At 48.6% G+C, this 21244-nt stretch overlaps 1 protein-coding gene across 1 annotated transcript in view; it reads left to right on the top strand.

Annotated features, from left to right (window-relative positions):
- Positions 1-15143, top strand: part of LOC139234658 (phosphatidylinositide phosphatase SAC2-like) — a 51813-nt gene extending 36670 nt beyond the window's left edge. Inside the window, exons 13-18 of the mRNA XM_070865339.1 lie at positions 6828-7029; positions 10698-10769; positions 11097-11167; positions 12723-12848; positions 14365-14437; positions 14987-15143. Coding sequence (XP_070721440.1) covers positions 6828-7029; positions 10698-10769; positions 11097-11167; positions 12723-12848; positions 14365-14437; positions 14987-15143 — 701 coding nt within the window. The remainder of the gene's footprint in view (positions 1-6827; positions 7030-10697; positions 10770-11096; positions 11168-12722; positions 12849-14364; positions 14438-14986) is intronic.
- The last annotated feature ends 6101 nt before the right edge of the window (positions 15144-21244 follow it).

Genomic DNA, 21244 nt, shown 5'->3' with positions numbered 1-21244 from the left:
GACAAGGTGCCACATAAAAGGTTACTGCACAAGATAAAAGTTCACGGGGTTGAGGGTAATATATTAGCATGGATAGAGGATTGGCTAACTAACAGAGAGCAAAGAGTCGGAATGAATGGTTCATTCTCTGGTTGGCAATCAGTAACTGGTGGGGTGCCGCAGGGATCAGGGTTAGTATGCAGGTACAGCAAGGGATCAGTGAGGCCAATGGAATCTTGACCTTTATTGCAAAGGAGCTGGAGTATAAAAGCAGGGAAGTCTTGCTACAGTTATACTGGGTATTGGTGAGGCCACACCTGGAATACTGCGTGCAGTTTTGGTTTCCATATTTACGAAAGGGTATACGAGCTTTGGAAGCAATTCAGAGGAGGTTCACTAGGTTGATTCCGGAGATGAAGGGGGTTGATTTATGAGGAAAGGTTGAGTAGGTTGGGCCTCTACTCATTGGAATTCAGAAGAATGAGAGATGATCTCATCGAAACGTAAAAGATTATGAGGGGGCTTGACACGATGGATGCAGAGAGGATGTTTCCACTGATGGGGGAGACTAGAACTAGGGGGCATAGAAACATAGAAACATAGAAAATAGGTGCAGGAGCAGGCCATTCAGCCCTTCTAGCCTGCACCGCCATTCAACGAGTTCATGGCTGAACATGAAACTTCAGTACCCACTTCCTGCTTTCACGCCATACCCCTTGATCCCCCGAGTACTAAGGACTTCATCTAACTCCCTTTTGAATATATTTAGTGAATTGGCCTCAACTACTTCCTGTGGTAGAGAATTCCACAGGTTCACCACTCTCTGGGTGAAGAAGTTTCCCCTTATCTCGGTCCTAAATGGCTTACCCCTTATCCTTAGACTGTGACCCCTGGTTCTGGACTTCCCCAACATTGGGAACATTCTTCCTGCATCCAACCTGTCCAAACCCGTCAGAATTTTAAACGTTTCTATGAGGTCCCCTCTCACTCTTCTGAACTCCAGTGAATACAAGCCCAGTTGATTCAGTCTTTCTTGATAGGTCAGTCCCACCATCCCGGGAATCAGTCTGGTGAATCTTCGCTGCACTCCCTCAACAGCAAGTATGTCCTTCCTCAAGTTAGGAGACCAAAACTGTACACAATACTCCAGGTGTGGCCTCACCAAGGCCCTGTACAACTGTAGCAACACCTCCCTGCCCCTGTACTCAAATCCCCTCGCTATGAAGGCCAACATGCCATTTGCTTTCTTAACCGCCTGCTGTACCTGCATGCCAACCTTCAATGACTGATGTACCATGACACCCAGGTCTCGTTGCACCTTCCCTTTTCCTAATCTGTCACCATTCAGATAATAGTCTGTCTCTCTGTTTTTACCACCAAAGTGGATAACCTCACATTTATCCACATTATACTTCATCTGTCACGCATTTGCCCACTCACCTAACCTATCCAAGTCACTCTGTAGCCTCATAGCATCCTCCTCGCAGCTCACACTGCCACCCAACTTAGTGTCATCCGCAAATTTGGAGATACTACATTTAATCCCTTCGTCTAAATCATTAATGTATAATGTAAACAGCTGGGGCCCCAGCACAGAACCCTGCGGTACCCCACTAGTCACTGCCTGCCATTCCGAAAAGTACCCATTTACTCCTACTCTTTGCTTCCTGTCTGACAACCAGTTCTCAATCCACGTCAGCACACTACCCCCAATCCCATGTGCTTTAACTTTGCACATTAATCTCCTGTGTGGGACCTTGTCGAAAGCCTTCTGAAAGTCCAAATATACCACATCAACTGGTACTCCTTTGTCCACTTTATTGGAAACATCCTCAAAAAATTCCAGAAGATTTGTCAAGCATGATCTCCCTTTTACAAATCCATGCTGACTTGGACCTATCATGTCACCATTTTCCAAATGCGCTGCTATGACATCCTTAATAATTGATTCCATCATTTTACCCACTACTGAGGTCAGGCTGACCGGTCTATAATTCCCTGCTTTCTCTCTCCCTCCTTTTTTAAAAAGTGGGGTTACATTGGCTACCCTCCACTCGATAGGAACTGATCCAGAGTCAATGGAATGTTGGAAAATGACTGTCAATGCATCCGCTATTTCCAAGGCCACCTCCTTAAGTACTCTGGGATGCAGTCCATCAGGCCCTGGGGATTTATCGGCCTTCAATCCCATCAATTTCCCCAACACAATTTCCCGACTAATAAAGATTTCCCTCAGTTCCTCCTCTTTAATAGACCCTCTGACCACTTTTATATCCGGAAGGTTGTTTGTGTCCTCCTTAGTGAATACTGAACCAAAGTACTTGTTCAATTGGTCTGCCATTTCTTTGTTCCCCGTTATGACTTCCCCTGATTCTGACTGCAGGGGACCTACGTTTGTTTTTACTAACCTCTTTCTCTTTACATACCTATAGAAACTTTTGCAATCCGCCTTAATGTTCCCTGCAAGCTTCTTCTCGTACTCCATTTTCCCTGCCCTAATCAAACCCTTTGTCCTCCTCTGCTGAGTTCTAAATATCTCCCAGTCCTCAGGTTCGCTGCTATTTCTGGCCAATTTGTATGCCACTTCCTTGGCTTTAATACTATCCCTGATTTCCCTAGATAGCCACGGTTGAGCCACCTTCCCTTTTTTATTTTTACGCCAGACAGGAATGTACAATTGTTGTAATTCATCCATGCGTTCTCTAAATGTCTGCCATTGCCCATCCACAGTCAACCCCTTAAGTATCATTAGCCAATCTATCTTAGCCAATTCATGCCTCATACCTTCAAAGTTACCCTTCTTTAAGTTCTGGACCATGGTCTCTGAATTAACTGTTTCATTCTCCATCCTAATGCAGAATTCCACCATATTATGGTCACTCTTCCCCAAGGGGCCTCGCACAATGAGATTGCTAATTAATCCTCTCTCATTACACAACACCCAGTCTAAGATGGCCTCCCCCCTAGTTGGTTCCTCGACATATTGGTCTAGAAAACCATCCCTTATGCATTCCAGGAAATCCTCCTCCACCGTATTGCTTCCAGTTTGGCTAGCCCAATCTATGTGCATATTAAAGTCACCCATTATAACTGCTGCACCTTTATTGCATGCACTCCTAATTTCCTGTTTGATGCCCTCCCCAACATCACTACTACTGTTTGGAGGTCTGTACACAACTCCCACTAACGATTTTTGCCCTTTAGTGTTCTGCAGCTCCACCCATATAGATTCCACATCATCCAAGCTAATGTCTTTCCTAACTATTGCATTAATCTCCTCTTTAACCAGTAATGCTACCCCACCTCCTTTTCCTTTTATTCTATCCTTCCTGAATGTTGAATACCCCTGGATGTTGAGTTCCCAGCCCTGATCATCCTGGAGCCACGTCTCCGTAATCCCAATCACATCATATTTGTTAACATCTATTTGCACAATTAATTCATCCACCTTATTGCGGATACTCCTTGCATTAAGACACAAAGCCTTCAGGCTTGTTTTTTTAACACCCTTTGTCCTTTTAGAATTTTGCTGTACAGTGTGATCTTAGAATAAGGGGGCCGCCCATTTAAAACTGAGATGAGGAGAAATTTCTTCTCTCAGAAGGTTGTGGATCTGTGGAATTCGCTGCCTCAGAGAGCTAAGGTATCTGGGACATTGAATAAATTTAAGACAGAAGTAAAGGGAATAAGGGGTTATGGGGAGCGGGCAGGGAAATGGACCTGAGTCCATGATCGGATCAGGCATGATCTTATTAAATGGTGGAGCAGGCTCGAGGGGCCGTATGGCCTACTCCTGATTTTATTTCTTATGTTCTTATAAATTTCAATACTATGATCAAGATCAGCAGTATCAGTGGGCCCTTGAAAGGGTTGCCTGCCTGGTTTCTCGGTCAGAGCAGGGGGTAACGAGGAGAAATGGCACGAAATATGAACTTTCCCTCAGGAGATTAATAGGTGGGGTAGAGTCCATGTTAACGTAGGTGGAGCATCAACTGGGGTAGGAGTAGGTTTCATGGTCTTCCCTTGTTCTTTATTTTCCAGTTATTACTGGATGACCCTTGTGGCATTGCCCACGTAATGTATTTGCTTCATGGTTTCTTTGCTTAAGAATTCACAGCAACACATTGCTATTAAACAAAACTGAACACAATATTCCAGGTGAGGCCTCACTAAGGCCCTGTACAACTGCAGCAAGACCTCCCTGCTCCTATACTCAAATCCCCTAGCTATGAAGGCCAACATACCATTTGCCTTCTTCACCACCTGCTATACCTGCATGCCAACTTTCAATGACTGATGAACCATGACACCCAGGTCTCGTTGCACCTCCCCTTTTCCTAATCTGCCGCCATTCAGATAATATTCTGCCTTCGTGTTTTTTACCCAAAGTGGATAACCTCACATTTATCCACATTATACTGCATCTGCCATGCATTTGCCCACTCACCTAACCTGTCCAAGTCACCCTGCAGCCTCTTAGCGTCCTCCTCACAGCTCACACCGCCACCCAGCTTAGTGTCATCTGCAAACTTGGAGATATTACACTCAATTCCTTCATCCAAATCATTGATATATATTGTAAATAGCTGGGGTCCCAGCACTGAACCCTGCGGCACCCCACTGGTCACTGCCTGCCATTCTGAAAAGGACCCGTTCATCCCGATTCTCTGCTTCCTGTCTGCCAACCAGTTCTCTATCCACGTCAGTACATTACCCCCAATACCATGTGCTTTGATTTTGCACACCAATCTCTTGTGCGGGACCTTGTCAAAAGCCTTTTGAAAGTCCAAATACACCACATCCACTGGCTTTCCCTTGTCCACTCTGCTAGTTACATCCTCAAAAAATTCTAGAAGATTTGTCAAGCAGGGTTTCCCTTTCATAAATCCATTCTGACTTGGACTGATCCTGTCACTGCTTTCCAAATGCTATTTCGTCTTTAATAATTGATTCCAACATTTTCTCCACTACTGATGTCAGGCTAACCGGTCTATAGTTACCCGCCTTCTCTCTCCCTCCCTCCCTTAAAAAGTTATGTTACATTAGCTACCCTCCAGTCCATAGGAACCGATCCAGAGTCGATAGACTGTTGGAAAATAATCACCAATGTATCCACTATTTCTAGGGCTACTTCCTTAAGTACTCTGGGATGCAGACTATCAGGCCCCGGGGATTTATCAGCCTTCAATCCCATCAATTTCCCTAACAATTTCCCGCCTAATAAGGATTTCCTTCAGTTCCTCCTTCTCACTAGACCTTCTGTCCCTTAGTATTTCCGGAAGGTTATTTGTGTCTTCCTTCGTGTGGACAGAACCAAAGTATTTGTTTAACTGGATCGCCATTTCTTTGTTCCCCATTATAAATTCACCTGAATCTGACTGCAAGGGACCTACGTTTGTCTTCACTAATCTTTTTCTCTTCACATATCTATAGAAGCTTTTGCAGTCAGTTTTTATGTTCCAGCAAGCTTCCTCTCATACTCTATTTTCCCCCTCCTAATTAAACCCTTTGTCCTCCTCTGCTGTATTATAAATATCTCCCAGTCCTCAGGTTTGCTGCTTTTTCTGGCCAATTTATATGTCTCTTCCTTGGATTTAACACTATCCTTAATTTCCCTTGTTAGCCACGGTTCAGCCACCTTCCCCGTTTTCTTTTTACTCCAGACAGGGATGTACAATTGTTGAAGTTCATCCATGTGATTTTTAAATGTTTGCCATTGCCTATCCACCGTCAACCCTTTAAGTATCACTCGCCAGTCTATTCTAGCCAATTCATGTCTCATACCATCGAAGTTACCTTTCCTTAAGTTCAGGACCCGAGTCACTGACTTAATTATGTCACTCTCCATCTTAATAAAGAATTCTACCATATTATGGTCACTCTTCCCCAAGGGGCCTCGCACAACAAGATTGCTAATTAGTTCTTTCTCATTACACATCACCCAGTCTAAGATGGCCATCTCTCTAGTTGGCTCCTCGACATATTGTCTAGAAAAACATCCCTAATACACTCCAGGAAATCCTCCTCCACCGCATTGCTACCAGTTTGGTTAGCCCAATCAATATGTAGATTAAAGTCGCCCATGATAACTGCTGTACCTTTATTGCATGCATCCCTAATTTCTTATTTGATGCTGTCCCCAACCTCACTACTACTGTTTGGTACACAACTCCCACTAGCGTTTTCTGCCCTTTGGTATCCGTAGCTCCACCCATACCGAATCCACATCATCCAGGCTAATGTCCTTCCTTACTATTGCATTAATTTCCTCTTCAACCAGCAACGCCACCCCACCTCCTTTTCCTTTCTGTCTATCCTTCCAAAATGTTGAATACCACTGGATGTTGAGTTCCCAGCCTTGGTCACCCTGGAGCCATGTCTCCCTGATGCCAATTACATCATATCTGCACGGTTAATTCGTCCACCTTATTGCGAATACTCCTCGCATTGAGGCATAGAGCCTTCATGCTTGTCTTTTTAACACCCTTTGCTTCTTTAGAATTTTGCTGTAATTTGGCCCTTTTTGCTTTTTGTCTTGGGTTTCTCTGCCCTCCACTTTTACTTTTCTTCTTTCTATCTTTTGCTTCTGCCTACTTCTACATTCCTCGGTCTCCCTGCATAGGTTCCCATACCCCTGCCATATTATTTTAACTCCTCCCCAACAGCACTAGCAACACTTCCCCTAGGACATTGGTTCTGGTCCTGCCCAGAGGCTTTAACAAAAAAGGCAATTTCAGCCTCCTCTGGCAACGACTCTCTGCCTGTTCAATACCACAACAGGTGCAGGAATTCTTGGGGCAGGGACCCGGCACAGTGATAGTAATCCAGGTTCTTCTGGTTGTTCACAGATCTGATGCACGGGGTTCAGATGACCAAGGATCTGCACGCTCTCATCACAAAGGAAAAGCCTGCAAAGGCTTTGCTGAAGAAAGAACGTCGGAGGAGGCAGAAGGAGGAAATTGAAACTTTAATCAATGCCTGCAGTTTGCTCATGATCCCGAGCAGCGAGGAGTTCCTGGGAGGCTGGCTCTTCATTGACAATGGCCCAAGGTCCATCAGCAACTCATTCTTTTCAAAGGACTTAGCGCCCAGTCAGTGTGGAGTTTTTAATTGGCCCTGAAATTGCGGTGTCTGTAACGGCGTAGTCCCAGAGTTCGCCGTTGTATCCCCTGTGAAACGCCCCGCAAATTCCGGATTTCCACACGCGCTAAAAACCAATCACTGGCGGAGTTGGCCTATTTGCCCAGCGACTGGCCAGCGATTGAAATTGAATTCTACTCATTTGATTGGAGGATCGGGCCCACGTGATCCCACGCCCATGCAAGTCTTACGGTTGATGCAAGCGGGCATAGGGCCTGTTTGCATTATCGTAAGGGGATATCTAAGGCTTAAATTAAACATTTTCACATCCAAAATTATGCACAAATTAGTTTATGCAAATATTGGCCGGGATTACAGTTTTTTAATGATGTAAGAAATTATTGTCAAAAAATTAAATTTTATTGAGGTTGTTGCAATGAAGGTACTTTGGAATAAAATTCAACTCCGTACATTGTATAATTATTAGATTAGGGGATTCCATTGCATATCATTCAGGGATTCCCTTCGTTAACGATTGAAATTGAATTCTGCTCATTGATTGGAGGATCGGGCCCAGTGATCCCGGGTACGTTCCTGAACCGCCTGTGTCCCTGGGATCCATGGGCCTTTATCCTGCACTCCCCCACTGATGCCCGAGACCGGGACTTTTCACCGCCCGAGAGCCAGGAGGTAATTGTTTGCGGGGGGGGCGGGGGGAGGCTGGGCTGGTGTGGGGAGACGTACTCCGGAGGTATGGTGGGGGTTAAAGCCTTCCCAACTGTAGAGAAGTCCTCGAAACATTGTCATTTTATCAGAGGTTTTATTGCTCTTTGTAACATGGATTTTTTGTACTAGATTGTCTCATAAACAACAACAGCTTGTATTTATATAGCGTCTTTAACGTAGTGAAACAAGCCAAGGCACTTCACGGCTGTGTTATGAGACAACAAATCTGACGCTGAGCCACATAAGGAGAAATTAGGGACAGGTGACCAAAAGCTTGGCCATAGAGGTGGGTTTTAAGGAGAGTCTTAAAGGAGGAAAGAGAGATAGAGAGGCGGAGAGGTTTAGGGAGGGAGTTCCAGAGCTTGGGGCCCAGGCAGCTGAAGGCACGGCCACCGATGGTTGAGCGATTATAATCAGGGATGTTCAGGAGGGCAGAATTAGAGAAGCGCAGACATCTCGGGGTGGGGGTGGGGGGGGGGGCTGGTTGTGGGCCTGGAGGAGATTTCAGAAATAGGGAGGGGGCGAGGCCATGGAGGGGTTTGAAAACAAGGATGAGAATTTTGAAATCGAGGCGTTGCTTAATCGGGAGCCAATGTAGGTCAGCGAGCACAGGGGGAGATGGGTGAGCGGGACTTGGTGTGAGTTAGGACACGGGGCAGCCGAGTTTTGGATCACCTCTAGTGTGGGAGATCAGCCAGGGGTGCGTTGGAAAAGTCAAGTCTAGAGGTAACAAAGGCATGGATGAGGGTTTCAGCAGCAGATGAGCTGAGGCAGGGCGGAGTCGGGCGATGTTACGGAGGTGGAAATAGGCGGTGTTAGTTATGCTGTGGATATGTGGCCGGAAGCTCATTTCAGCATCAAATATGACAGCAAGGTTGTGAACAGTCTGGGTCAGTCTCAGACAGGAGTTGGGGAGAGGGATGGAGTCAGTGACCAGGGAACGGAGTTTGTGGCTGGGACTGAAAACAATGGCTTCAGTCTTCCCAATATTCAAATGGAGAAAATTTCTGCTCATCCAGAACTGGATGTGGGACGAGCAGTCTGACAATTTAGAAACTGTAGAGGGGTCGAGAGAAGTGGTGGTGAGGTAGAGCTGGGTGTCGTCAGTGTACATGTGGAAACTGACGCTGTGTTTCCAGATGATATCGCCGAGGGGCAACATGTAGATGAGAAATAGGAGGAGCCAAGGATAGATCCTTGGGGGCACCAGGGGTAACGATGCGGGCGGGAAGAGAAGGCAATAAAAATACACTGTGTAAACGTTAGCAGACAAGGTTCAGATTAATTGTATGTTGAGCCTTATTAAAAGATAGTGTTATATTGAAAACTCTGTACTAAGTGTAAGGTGCGTAACAGTGAGAATGGTATAACCTTATACTGAGGGTTGGGTGTTGCACTGAAAGCCTTCCAATGAGGGTGGTGTGTGTACCAAGTCCAACCGAGACCATCATGCTGGCAGATTATGTTTAACAGATGCCTGTCCTAATTGAGACCTAGAGTTGAGCGTGTAATGGAGTATTCTAACTGGATCCATTGTCATGAGGTAACAGAGTAACTCATGTCAGCTTAGTGTTAGCCGTGGCTCAGTGGGCAGCACTCTCGCCTCTGAATCAGAAGGTTGTGGGTTTAAGTCCCACTCCAGGGGCTTGAGCACAAAAATCCAGGCTGACACTCCAGTGCAGTGCTGAGGGAGTCCTGCACTGTCGGAGGTGCCGTCTTTCAGTTAAACCGAGGCCCCGTCTGCTCTCTCAGGTGGACGTAAAAGATCCCATGGCATTATTTTGAAGAAGAGCAGGGGAGTTATCCCCGGTGTCCTGGGGCCAATATTTATCTCTCAATCAACAGAACAAAAACAGATTATCTGGTCATTATCACTTTGCTATTTGTGGGAGCTTGCTGTGCGCAAATTGGCTGCTGCGTTTCCCATATTACAACAGTGACTACACTTCATTGGCTGTAAAGTACTTTGCGATGTGCGGTGGTTGTGAAAGGCACTATATAAATGCAAGTCTTTCTTTTAACTGAGAGCCTATGAGCATGGGTGGGGTAAGTGGCAGGGAAACTGTGCTACACCAAACTCGAGCATTGAGGCCTGTTGTCAAGCTGAGCAGGAGGAAAGGCAGGAGAGTTAACAGGACGGCGATGCTCTGGTACATCTGGGATGTGGTCTGCTGCCCATCCACTTGCCAAAGGAAATAGAGATAAACTGAGGAAATAACTGGTCAGAAGCAGCCGGAACACAGGAGCAGGAGGAAGTCATTCAGCCCCTGGAGCCTGTTCCGCCATTCGGCTGATCTGTGATCTAACTCCATATACCCACCTTTGGCCCATATTCCTTAATACCATTGGTTAACAGAAAGCTATCAATCTCAGAGTTAAAATTTACAATTGATCTAGCGTCAGTTGCCATTTGCGGAAAAGAGTTCCAAACTTCTACCCCCTGTGTGTGTAGAAATATTTCCCAATTCCCTAGGATCGGAGCTGGGAAGTACTGTTAGTGACAGAGCTTTATGGGCCTTGTGTGGCAATCGTTTCGGCAATCGTTTCGGCAAAGTGAGCCGAAACTTGGGGGCCTATTTTTCCAGTGATGTTTTGGGCCTAGTTTCCATTTTTTGATGAAAATGGCGACAGAGGTCCATTTTGGGCCAAGGATGGGCCATAGATGTTAAGTGGAAAGTCTAGCCCAATGAGTTTACAAGACATTTCACGATCTGCTGTTTTAAGGGAGGTGCCAGCCTGTATGTTTTAAATCCATTAAAATGATGGACAGTGAAACTTTGAACATTGAAGTCTGCTCTCGCCAATCATCGATTCGAGGCTCAAATGTAGGTGTCAGAAGAGGAATTGCAATCGGATGTTGTCTCCATCGAACTCTTCACTTTTGTTTTTCTCCTATTTCTTCCTTGCTACAGGTTGATGGATGCAGCAATCCAGGATTTGGACGTTATGTTTCTGCTCTCCAATCACGCATGCTACTTTGCCCAGTGAGTACTCGATTGTGAAGCATTTTAGTCACACAATCGCACGGCCTGAAAGGGCGGCGTAAGCAGATCTAACAGTAACTTCTAAATGGGAATTGGATAAACACTTGAAAGGGAAAGGTTTGCAGGGCTGTGGGGAAAGAGCAGTGGGATCTTGGCATAATTGGCATCAACGCGCTGACACAGGCACAATGAACCAAATGGCCTCCTTCTGTGCTGCATCATTCTATGATTCTGAAGGTGGTCCTAAATTTGTTGAACAGATGTATGTAAGAAGGGTTTTTGTCTTGGCTTGGTGATGTCTTCTTAATTAATTTGTCTTCTTTACAGCATCGACAAGGAATGTGAAGTCAGCCATTACAGTCGGATATGTCTGGAGGACATTGAGAAGATCGAAATCGGTAAACATGCTCTATATCTCTGTCTATCTGTCCCTGTTGGAACTGTAACTCTGAATCGGCAAGTGTAGGCAGACTCTGGTACCCAAAGTCCAGGAATCGAGGGAAAGGATCAGTGCCATACAGACCGCCCAATGTCCTGGCATGTTTTGTGACTGTTGAATGTACTCAACGTACCGGCATCAGGCTAGTTCCAGCCGCGAGCTTTGAACTGTCGGGCTACCTGGTTTTTGCTCCTTTCGAGGGTGTCTGACTATAACGTCAATGACTGGAGAGTTAGATAACAGACCTGTCATCATCACAGGCAGTCCCTCGGGATCGAGCAAGACTTGCTTCCACTCTAAAAATGAGTCCTTAGGTGGCTGAACAGTCCAATACGAGAACTGCAGTCCCTGTCACAGGTGGGACACACAGTGGTTGAGGGAAGGGGAGGGTGGGACTGGTTTTCCGCACGCTCCTTCCGCTGCCTGCGCTTGATTTCTGCATGCTCTCGGTGACGAGACTCGAGGTGCTCAGCGCCCTCCCGGATGCACTTCCTCCACTTAGGGCGGTCTTTGGCCAGGGACTCCCAGGTGTCGGTGGGGATGTTGCACTTTATCAGGGAGGCTTTGAGGGTGTCCTTGTAACGTTTCCTCTGCCCACCTGGGGCTCGCTTGCCGTTTAGGAGTTGCTTTGGGAATCTCATGTCGGGGGCATGTGGACAATGTGGCCCGCCCAGCGGAGCTGGTCGAGTGTGGTCAGTGCTTTGATGCTGGGGTTGTTGGCCTGGTCGAGGACGCTAACGTTGGTGCGTCTGTCCTCCCAGGGGATTTGCAGGATCTTGCGGAGACATCGTTGGCAATCTCTCGTTGGCAGTCACCCGCAGACTGACCCTCAAGCATTAAGCTTGATTGTCTTTCCATTAGTATCTGTGACCAATGCAGCAAGCTGGTCTCTGGATATCTTTTTGGCTGACGTCTGTACGTGGCACATTCGTCACAGGGCTCTAAGAATCCACCAAATGCCATTGTTTTCAACGCCTGCTCTACCTCCTCCGTTCTGTTTGTGGGAAAGCGTATCATCCATCAATAGTTCACACCCTATTTTTATTTTTTGTTCTGTCCGTTCCTGGGATCTGGGCGTCGCTGGCAAGACTGGCATTTATTGCCCATCCCTAATTGCCCCTTGAGAAGGTGGTGGTGAGCCGCCTTCTTGAACCACTGCAGTCCGTGTGGTGAAGGTGCTCCCACAGTGCTGTTAGGGAGGGAGTTCCAGGATTTTGACCCTGGATTTTATGGGCGCATTACCCAGCCTGAGCCACACCAACTGCACTGCAGAGCACTTCCTGATAGCCCAGTGACATTACCACCGGCCCTTGAGTGAAGCTTCAGCTACCCTCCTTTGCCAGTTGCTGCAGTGGTTTTCACAAAGGGCCATTCCTTCTGGTCAGTCAGGTCTCCGGGAGTGCGTGGTGATGTGCGTTGGAGTCTCGAGCCCATTCTGGATAAATGGTGACTGGCTCGGCCCACTAGGGTCTCTCGTTCCCTGAGTCCGGCCTGACTTTATATTCTTTTTCAAGGTCGTCAGCCCAGCACAATGAAAAGGTCCAAGCATTTCTATATGAGATTACATTACACTTTGACAGGAAAGAGTGCGTACTACACGCTGAAGACTGCCTTTCAGTCCCAGCGTGACAGCAGCAGAGGTAAGGGCCTTTTGGGTTATATTCTACTTTATTCTCTAACTGGCAGCGGCAAGCTCCATCGACCTATAGGAGGAGAGAGAGGCAATTCAGAAACTGTTACCATGACAACTGCATGCATAAGATGTCCAAAGCACAGTTTACTTTGCCCCTCAGCACGAGTTTCTCTCTGTTACACATTCCACTCTCAGTGTAACTTTCACTGATAACTTTCTCTGTTACACACCCCACTCTCAGTGTAAGACTCACTGATAACTTTCTCTGTTACACACCCACTCTCAGTGTAAGACTCACTGATAACTTTCTCTGTTACACACCCCACTCTCAGTGTAAGGCTCACTGATAACGTTCTCTGTTACACACCCACTCTCAGTGTAACTTTCATTGATAACTTTCTGTTACACACCCACTCTCAGTGTAACTTTCATTGATAACTTTCTGTTACACACCCCACTCTGTGTAACTTTCACTGATAATTTTCTCTGTTACACACCCACTATCAGTGTAACTTTCACTGATAACTTTCTCTGTTACACACCCCATTCTCAGTGTAACTTTCACTGATAACTCTCTCTGTTACACACCCACTCTCAGTGTAAGGCTCACTGATAACTTTCTGTTACACACCCACTCTCAGTATAACTTTCACTGATAACTCTCTCTGTTACACATCCACTCTCAGTGTAACTTTCACTGATAACTTTCTCTGTTACACATTCCACTCTCAGTATCACTTGGTTGCTGATGATGCTGAGAGTGAGAGTGCAGCGCGATGGTTTTACAGCGCTGCTTCTTAACTCTAACAACAGGCATTTTATAACTCCCCTCGTATAGCAAAGCAAAAACCTGTAAAAGTATTTATCCAATTCCCTTTTGAAAGTGAACACCTGGGCCAATGTTGAGCGTGTCAGCCCTGGCTCAGTGGGCAGCACCCTCGCCTCGGAGTCAGGAGGTTGTGGGTTCAGTGTCACTCCAGGGACTTGAGCACAAAAATCTAGGCTGACACTCCCAGTGCAGTGCTGAGGGAGTGCTGCACTGTCAGAGGTGCTGTCTTTCAGATGAGACATTAAACCGAGGCCCTACCTGCCCTCTCAGGTGGACATAAAAGTTCTCCTGGAACTATTTGGAAGAAGAGCAGGGGAGTTATCCCCAGTGTCCTAGCCAATAGTTTTCTCTCAGATTATCAGGTCATTATCACATTGCTGTTTGTGGGAGCTTGCTGTGCGCAAATTGGCTGCTGTGTTTCCTACATTACAACAGTGACTACACTCCGACAAGTACTTCATTGGCTGTAAAGGGCTTTGGGACGCCTGGTGCTCGTGAAAGGCGCTATATAAATGCAAGCCTTTCTTTTATTTTCCTTTGACACGTTCCACCCTTGGTCCAACAACGAATGGGTTTCAAATACGATCGCCACCACGGCAGCCATGGTGATAGACAGCTGATTGTGTATGGCCAGTCGGGAGGAGGGGACAGACTGGTAACGTTCAATGTTTTTCAGACACCCTGCGGTTGATAGCAGAGACTGTGCGAAAGGCCAGAATAAACGCCACAGGGGCCGAGCTTCCAGTCTGCGTCGAAAATCAGCACAGGTGAGTTCATGAGCGAGACTGACCTGGCAAAGTGCCTGGTCCATGTGGGTGGGTGGTGTGACCTGCCCCCTAACCCCCCCCCCACCCCTGCCAGTCAGTCTTTAGGAAGGAATGGGCAGAGGTGGTCTCAATCTCAGGCAGGTTTGGGAGTGGCAGGGTGGGAAACTCTTCAGAGAAAGCAGAGAGCATCGGAATTTCTTCGCGATTTGTTACCGAGTGTATTTTTTTTTTAACGTGTCTCAAATCGAAGTGAAGAGAGCTGAGTGGTGGAATGGGCTGACGTACTGACCTTTCACCCCCGAGGCTTGGCTGAGAGCTGGTGTCATCCACTTGTCCAGTTAGCGGGTGCAGTGAGGAAGGTAACGTTCACCTGAGCAGAAGACTGTAGGACCTGGGTAGGATGGCGGAGGGTGGCAGTGAGTTTGGGGGTCCTCGGAGAGAGTGGGTCCAAGCAGGAGGCACTGTGACCAGATAAGCTCCGAAGTGAAAAGCAGTTGTGGCATTGTCATTGTTCGATGACTAACGTGGTGATGTTTTGTCGTTCCACAGCTCCCATTTTACAGAAGGTCTGTGGGCACTGCTGGTCTCCTGCATGCACTTCCTTGCGGCTATTATTAATTCCATCATCAAGGCGTGTCAGCAAGATGTGCTGAAAAACAGGTATCATTCCTCGAGTCCGCAGCAACCCAGCACACTCAACGGGTGACATCTTCCGACCCCGATCGGCAAATGTGGCAGTACCTGGTTCTTGGGAAGGCGACAATGTGCAGTGTTTAACTGGGTCCAAAGAACCACCAGACAAACAGGTGTTATAAGAACATAAGAACAAAAGAAATAGGAGCAGGAGTAGGCCATTCGGCCCCTCGAGCCTGCTCCGCCATTTAATACAATCTTGGCTGATCCGATCATGGACTCAGCTCCACTTCCCCGCCCGCTCCCCATAACCCCTTATCCCCTTATCGGTTAAGAAGCTGTCTATCTCTGTCTGAAATCCATTCAGTGTCCCAGCTTCCACAGCTCTCTGAGGCAGCGAATTCCACAGATTTACAACCCTCTGAGAGAAGAAATTCCTCCTCATCTCAGTTTTAAATGGGCGACCCCTTATTCTAAGATTATGCCCCCTAGTTCTAGTCTCCCCATCAGTGGAAACATCCTCTCTGCATCCACCTTGTCGAGCCCCCTCATAATCTTATACGTTTCGATAAGATCACCTCTCATTCTTCTGAATTCCAATGAGCAGAGGTCCAACCTACTCAACCTTTCCTCATAAGTCAACCCCCTCATCCCCGGAATCAACCTAGTGAACCCTCTCTGAACTGCCTCCACAGCAAGTATATCCTTTCGTAAATATGGAAACCAAAACACAGTACTCCAGATGTGGCCTCACCAATACTCTGTATAACTGTAGCAAGACTTCTCTGCTTTTATACTCCATCCCCTTTGCAATAAAGGCCATGTTTCCATTGGCCTTCCTGATCACTTGCTGTACCTGCATACTAACCTTTTGTTATTTCACGCACAAGTACCCCCAGGTCCCGCTGTACTGCAGCACTTTGCAATCTTTCTCCATTTAAATAATAACTTGCTCTTTGATTTTTTTTCTCCCAAAGTGCATGACTTCACACTTTCCAACATTATACTCCATCTGCCAAATTTTTGCCCGCTCACTTAGCCTGTCTATGTCCTTTTGCAGATTTTTTGTGTCCTCTTCACACAATTACAACCAATACATCCACAATCCCTGCTGCTACTTCTCTTAAGACCCTAGGATGCAAGCCATCAGGTCCAGGGGATTTATCTGCCTTTCGTCCCATTATCTTACTGAGTACCACCTCCTTAGTGATTGTGATTGTGTTAAGTCCCTCCCCCCCCCCCCCCTCCTATAGCCCCTTGACTATCCACTGTTAGTGTCCTCTACCGTAAAGACTGATACAAAATATTTGTTCAGAGTTTCTGCCATCTCCATGTTCCCCATCACTAATTCCCCGGTCTTGTCCTCTAAGGTTCTTACTGTTGTGCAGTTTTTTCAAAGACAAAGGGTTAGGTTTCCCCAGCGTTCTTTGAGATAGAAGTCACCGTCCCTGAATGGGAGAAACCAGGACTGTCCAGGCTTCAACACCCCCCCCCCCCACTCTCCCGCCACTGCCCCCCCCCCCAGCTTGTGGTGAGTTCAATGGTCGCTGGAGGCGTGGGACTAGGGTTACACGAAGTAGCTTTGTGTCTGTGGGCTACGGAGGGCAGAAATTGGGCACCATCCCCGTTCTTGATTGCTACCCACCAAGTGTGCGAGTGCGGCACTGGGTGAGGCTGGACCAGGCTCGGTTAGGAATAGCTCGCCAAGTTAGCACCTTCAGGGGAACCCTGGTAGTGCCCTCCTGTATGGCTCAGAGACATGGACCATGTACAGTAGACACCTCGCTGGAGAAATACCACCAATGATGTCTCCACAAGATCCTGCAAATCCCCTGGGAGGACAGACGCACCAACATTAACATCCTCGACCAGGCCAACATCTCCAGCATCGAAGCACTGACCACACTTGATCAGCTCCACTGGGCAGGCCACATTGTCCGCATGCCAGACACGAGACTCCCAAAGCAAGCGCTCTACTCGGAACTCCTTCACAGCAAACGAGCCAAAGGTGAGCAGAGGAAACGTTACAGGGACACCTGATAAAGTGCAACATCCCCACCGACACCTGGGAGTCCCTGGCCAAAGATCGCCCTAAGTGGAGGAAGTGCATCCGGGAGGGCACTGAGCACCTCGAGTCTCATCGCCGAGAGCATTCAGAAACCAAGCGCAGGCAGCGGAAGGAGCGTGCGGCAAACCAGTCCCACCCTCCCCTTCCCTCAACGACTATCTGTCCCACCTGTGACAGCGACTGTGGCTCTCGTATTGGACTGTTTAGTCACCTAAGGGCTCATTCTAAGAGTGGAAGCCAGTCTTCCTCGATTCCGAGGGATTGCCTATGATGATGATGGGGTAGGGAAGTGGGCGAGTGCATGTTCCCAGTGCAGTGCCTGGCACAGCGGGAGTGCCAATGGGCGTTCAGGCACTCGGTTCTGCATCGGATCCACCATTTCCCGTCCACTTACTTCAATCGATGGAAAGTACTGCAGGCCTCAATCCCAGAGCAACCTACTCTGATGCAGGCATCAATTCCTCGGGGGCAAAATTGGATAGGCTTCCGAAGACGGGATGGGGGCGGGCGATTAACCTGTACCCATCGATTGCAATGCAGGCGGCACGCCAATTCCGCGCTGCCTGCTCATTATAATGACTTCAGTGTGCAGTGGGCAATGACGGCGCTGTTCATTGGCTGCACGCATCAGCAGGGGGCCCAAAATCGTAACTTGCTCACACCAGTTAAAGCCGGCCTGCACCTCTTAAAGGGGAGGTGCTCTCATGACTGGAGCAGGTGCTGGGAGTCGTTCAGGAAGTGACTCTGACCCAGGAGACAGTGAGAAACAGCACGAAGGGGGAGAGAACGTGCGACAAGTTTTTCGGAAGCTGCACTGGAGTCCTAGGTGGAAAGGAGCAGAGCTGTCCTGTATCCGCAGCGGGGGCCAGGAGGCCCTCCAGACACACAGTCAAAAAGGCAGTGGGAGCAGATAACCGCAGAGGTCAATGCCAGGGGTCAAGCTCTGCGGACTGCAAGAAGTTCAGTGACCCCACACGGTTGGTCAAGGTCAGTGAGTTCATCTTCAAATGTCGTGTCCTGCCAACTACACCACTAGCCTCACACACTGCTCAATGCACCACACCCCCCATCGCTCACTGACTAACAACCTCGATCAATCAGGACTCATGCTGAACAAGCATGTGCTTCAGCTCACCCTCACACACTGTGCAAGCCTCACACCCACATCCCACACAGCCAGCTATTCAACAACGACAGCCACATCATCCAACCAGATTGCACCACAATCACTGACACACTTCCCTCTCTCTTGCAGGACAAGGTGGTGCACAATCACAGGCAGCAGGAGTGAAACCCCATGGAGGAGATGGTGCGGTTGTTGGAGCGGCCATTGCTGGGGCTGAAACCATCGAAGATGACGGAATCCCCAAACCTAATCCTCCTTCTCACATCCCACTTCCCCCCTCATCCCACAATCTCTTGTGGTGTACAAACAGCAGACGGTGTAAGCATGCACCTCTGAGTCTCCCCCTTCCCTCACCACCACCTCACCCTTGTGCCTTTCTCCTTTCAGACACCCAACAAGTGCAACTTGGCCAGGAACAGCAAGGAGACACCGCCGTCACCCATTCCACACTGGCAGCCACCAGCTCATGTACTGGCATGGCTCTTCATTTACCGGATAACTTAGAGGCAGGATGTGCACGTGGTGAGACACAGGGCACGAGTGGCCTGTAGCCAGGGCAGGGGGCAAGGGTTAGCCCAGGTGCCAGCTCACCGGAGGGCGAGGTCACACACGAGTTCTGCTGCAGAGGACTCAGACGAGGACATCGATGGGGCGGCCTACAGAAGAAGGCTGATGGGTATACACAAAGAAATGCTTGGTGCATTGGCAGGCCTGCCAGAAAGCCTGAATGCAATGTCAAGGAGCATGGAGGAGTCCGGCACCAACTTGGCACAGGGCATTGCACAGAGCTTGGAGCCCATCCTTTCTGGCAAGGTAGGGGCAGGCAGATCCATCAGCGCTCTTGTGGACCCAACCATCTGATGGCCGATGTCTCAGCCTGCTGCCATCGTGGCTGTGTTTACCAGTGTGGAAAGGGGCTTGCAGGGTGTCTCAGCACTCCAGCGATCTGTCCTGCAACGGGTTACTAGGCTTGTTGAAGCGCTACCCCGGGGAGGGGGGAGATGCAGTGACTCCATGGAGCACGAACTTGTTATCCTCCCTCAGGGTGACAGCATTCCTGCTCCCACCACCATCACTCCGTCACTGCCCTCGATGTTGCCTGTCGGCCTGTCATCCCAGACTGCTGCTGCCCAGGCCGTGGTGGTGCAGTCTGCAGCCAGGCCTTCCAGGCTCAGAGCTGCTCGAGATCACCCTCCAGGGCCATCTGCAGTCTCCTCACTTGAAGGTCAGCAGCCTCCCACCAGCCTTGCTGCAGTCACTGGGGGAGCACTGCACAGGATATGATTGATGGCATCTTGGTATGTGTGATCATCCAGTCTATACTGGCTGTTGGTCAACTTGCAATACATTCTTTATCCACTGAAAGAGGGACATCTGCGATTGAGGTGTTTCTGATTCAGGCATACATATATCTCAAGGTCTGTTGTCTCACCTTCCTTTGGGAATAGGAGCCTCCATATGTATCAGGTAACTGCCAAAGGTAAGGTATGTTCACCTCTCCAAGATAAGAGGAGACTAATTGATGTCCTGATTCTGACTGCTCCATTTTTGATTGGGGCAGAGGAGTGGTGAGAGATCAGGGCCCAGGAGCTTCGTGATCGGGGCCCAGGGAGAGGCGAGGGCCCAGGGGCAGCACAGGCCAATCCACACTGCGATCTATGGACAGTAGGAGTATCTGTGCGCACTAGATCTGTGCAGCAGAGCTGGTCTCCAGTCATCTTGGTTAACCCTTGCCACTGGACCAAGACCTAGCTCTGTCAAGCCCGTGTGGTGGCTGGTGTGCAACGGTCACCCCACATTAAAAAAATCCAGACACAGGCATCTTCCACCCTTGAGGATGTGGTTCGGGATCCGGAATATTAGGTCCTTCATTGAAACATGTGTGAACTCATCCCTTTTTGGTGTGGAAGCAAGTCATCCTCGACTCGAGGGACTGCCTAATACTAATACTGCACAGGAGCACCAGGAATGTCAAAGGCCCACGGAAGGCAGGCACTAAGGGAATGCACAAGGGTCAACATTTGTATGCAATATGGCGCGATTTCATTTATAACATTTGGTTTGGAATGCTTGTGGTGGCTTTTAATTTTGCATTGTGGCCAAGCGGGCTGATATGGTCAGTGATAGAAGAGAAGGAGCGAGGGACTGATGGCAAATGGGGAACTGGGGTTGTGTTTACTGGTGTCACAGACGGATGAATTGTTCATGGACAGCCCAAATGGGAAGGGACAGTCTAGGTTGTCTCCTCCCTTTCTCCTCCTCCTCCTCCTGCTCCTTCTCTCCCTCCTCATCATCATCATCATAGGCAGTCCCTCAGAATCGAAGAAGACTTGCTTCCACTCTTGACGTGAGTCCTTAGGTGGCTGAACAGTCCAATATGAGAACCACAGTCGCTGTCACAGATGGGACAGACAGTAGTTGAGGGAAGGAGTGGGTGGGACTGGTTTGCCGCACGTTCCTTCCGCTGCCTGCGCTTGGTTTCTGCACGCTCTCGGCGACGAGACTCGAGGTGCTCAGCGCCCTCCCGGATGCACTTCCTCCACTTAGGGCAGTCTTTGGCCAGGGACTCCCAGGTGTCGGTGGGGATGTTGCACTTTATCAGGGAGGCTTTGAGGGTGTCCCTGTAACGTTTCCTCTGCCCACCTTTGGCTTGTTTGCCGTGAACGAGTTCCAAGTACAGCACTTCCAAAAGTCGAGCATATAGCTGATGGCAGGGGCTATGCCGTCACAGTGGCGAGGTTGTGCAGCGTGCAGCAGACCACCACGGATCTTGACACCCGCTCTGCCGAGCACTGCAGGTGCTCCTCCAGCGTTGTTTCAGCAGGCCAATGGTCTGCTCCATCTCATTTCGTGCGGCAGCATGGCTCTCGCGCATGTGTTGCGCACCGGAGTCCTGAGTCATGACATCAGCGGACAGCCCTTGTCGCCCAGTAGCCGCCCTCTGGTTTGCCGTGGTTTCTTGAATGCAGCTGGTACAGCT

This window comes from Pristiophorus japonicus, chromosome 22 (assembly GCF_044704955.1).
Source record: "Pristiophorus japonicus isolate sPriJap1 chromosome 22, sPriJap1.hap1, whole genome shotgun sequence".
In the NCBI taxonomy this organism is placed as follows: domain Eukaryota; kingdom Metazoa; phylum Chordata; class Chondrichthyes; family Pristiophoridae; genus Pristiophorus; species Pristiophorus japonicus.
The sequence above is the reverse complement of the archived record's forward strand: the minus strand, read 5'-3'. Positions and strand labels throughout refer to the sequence as shown.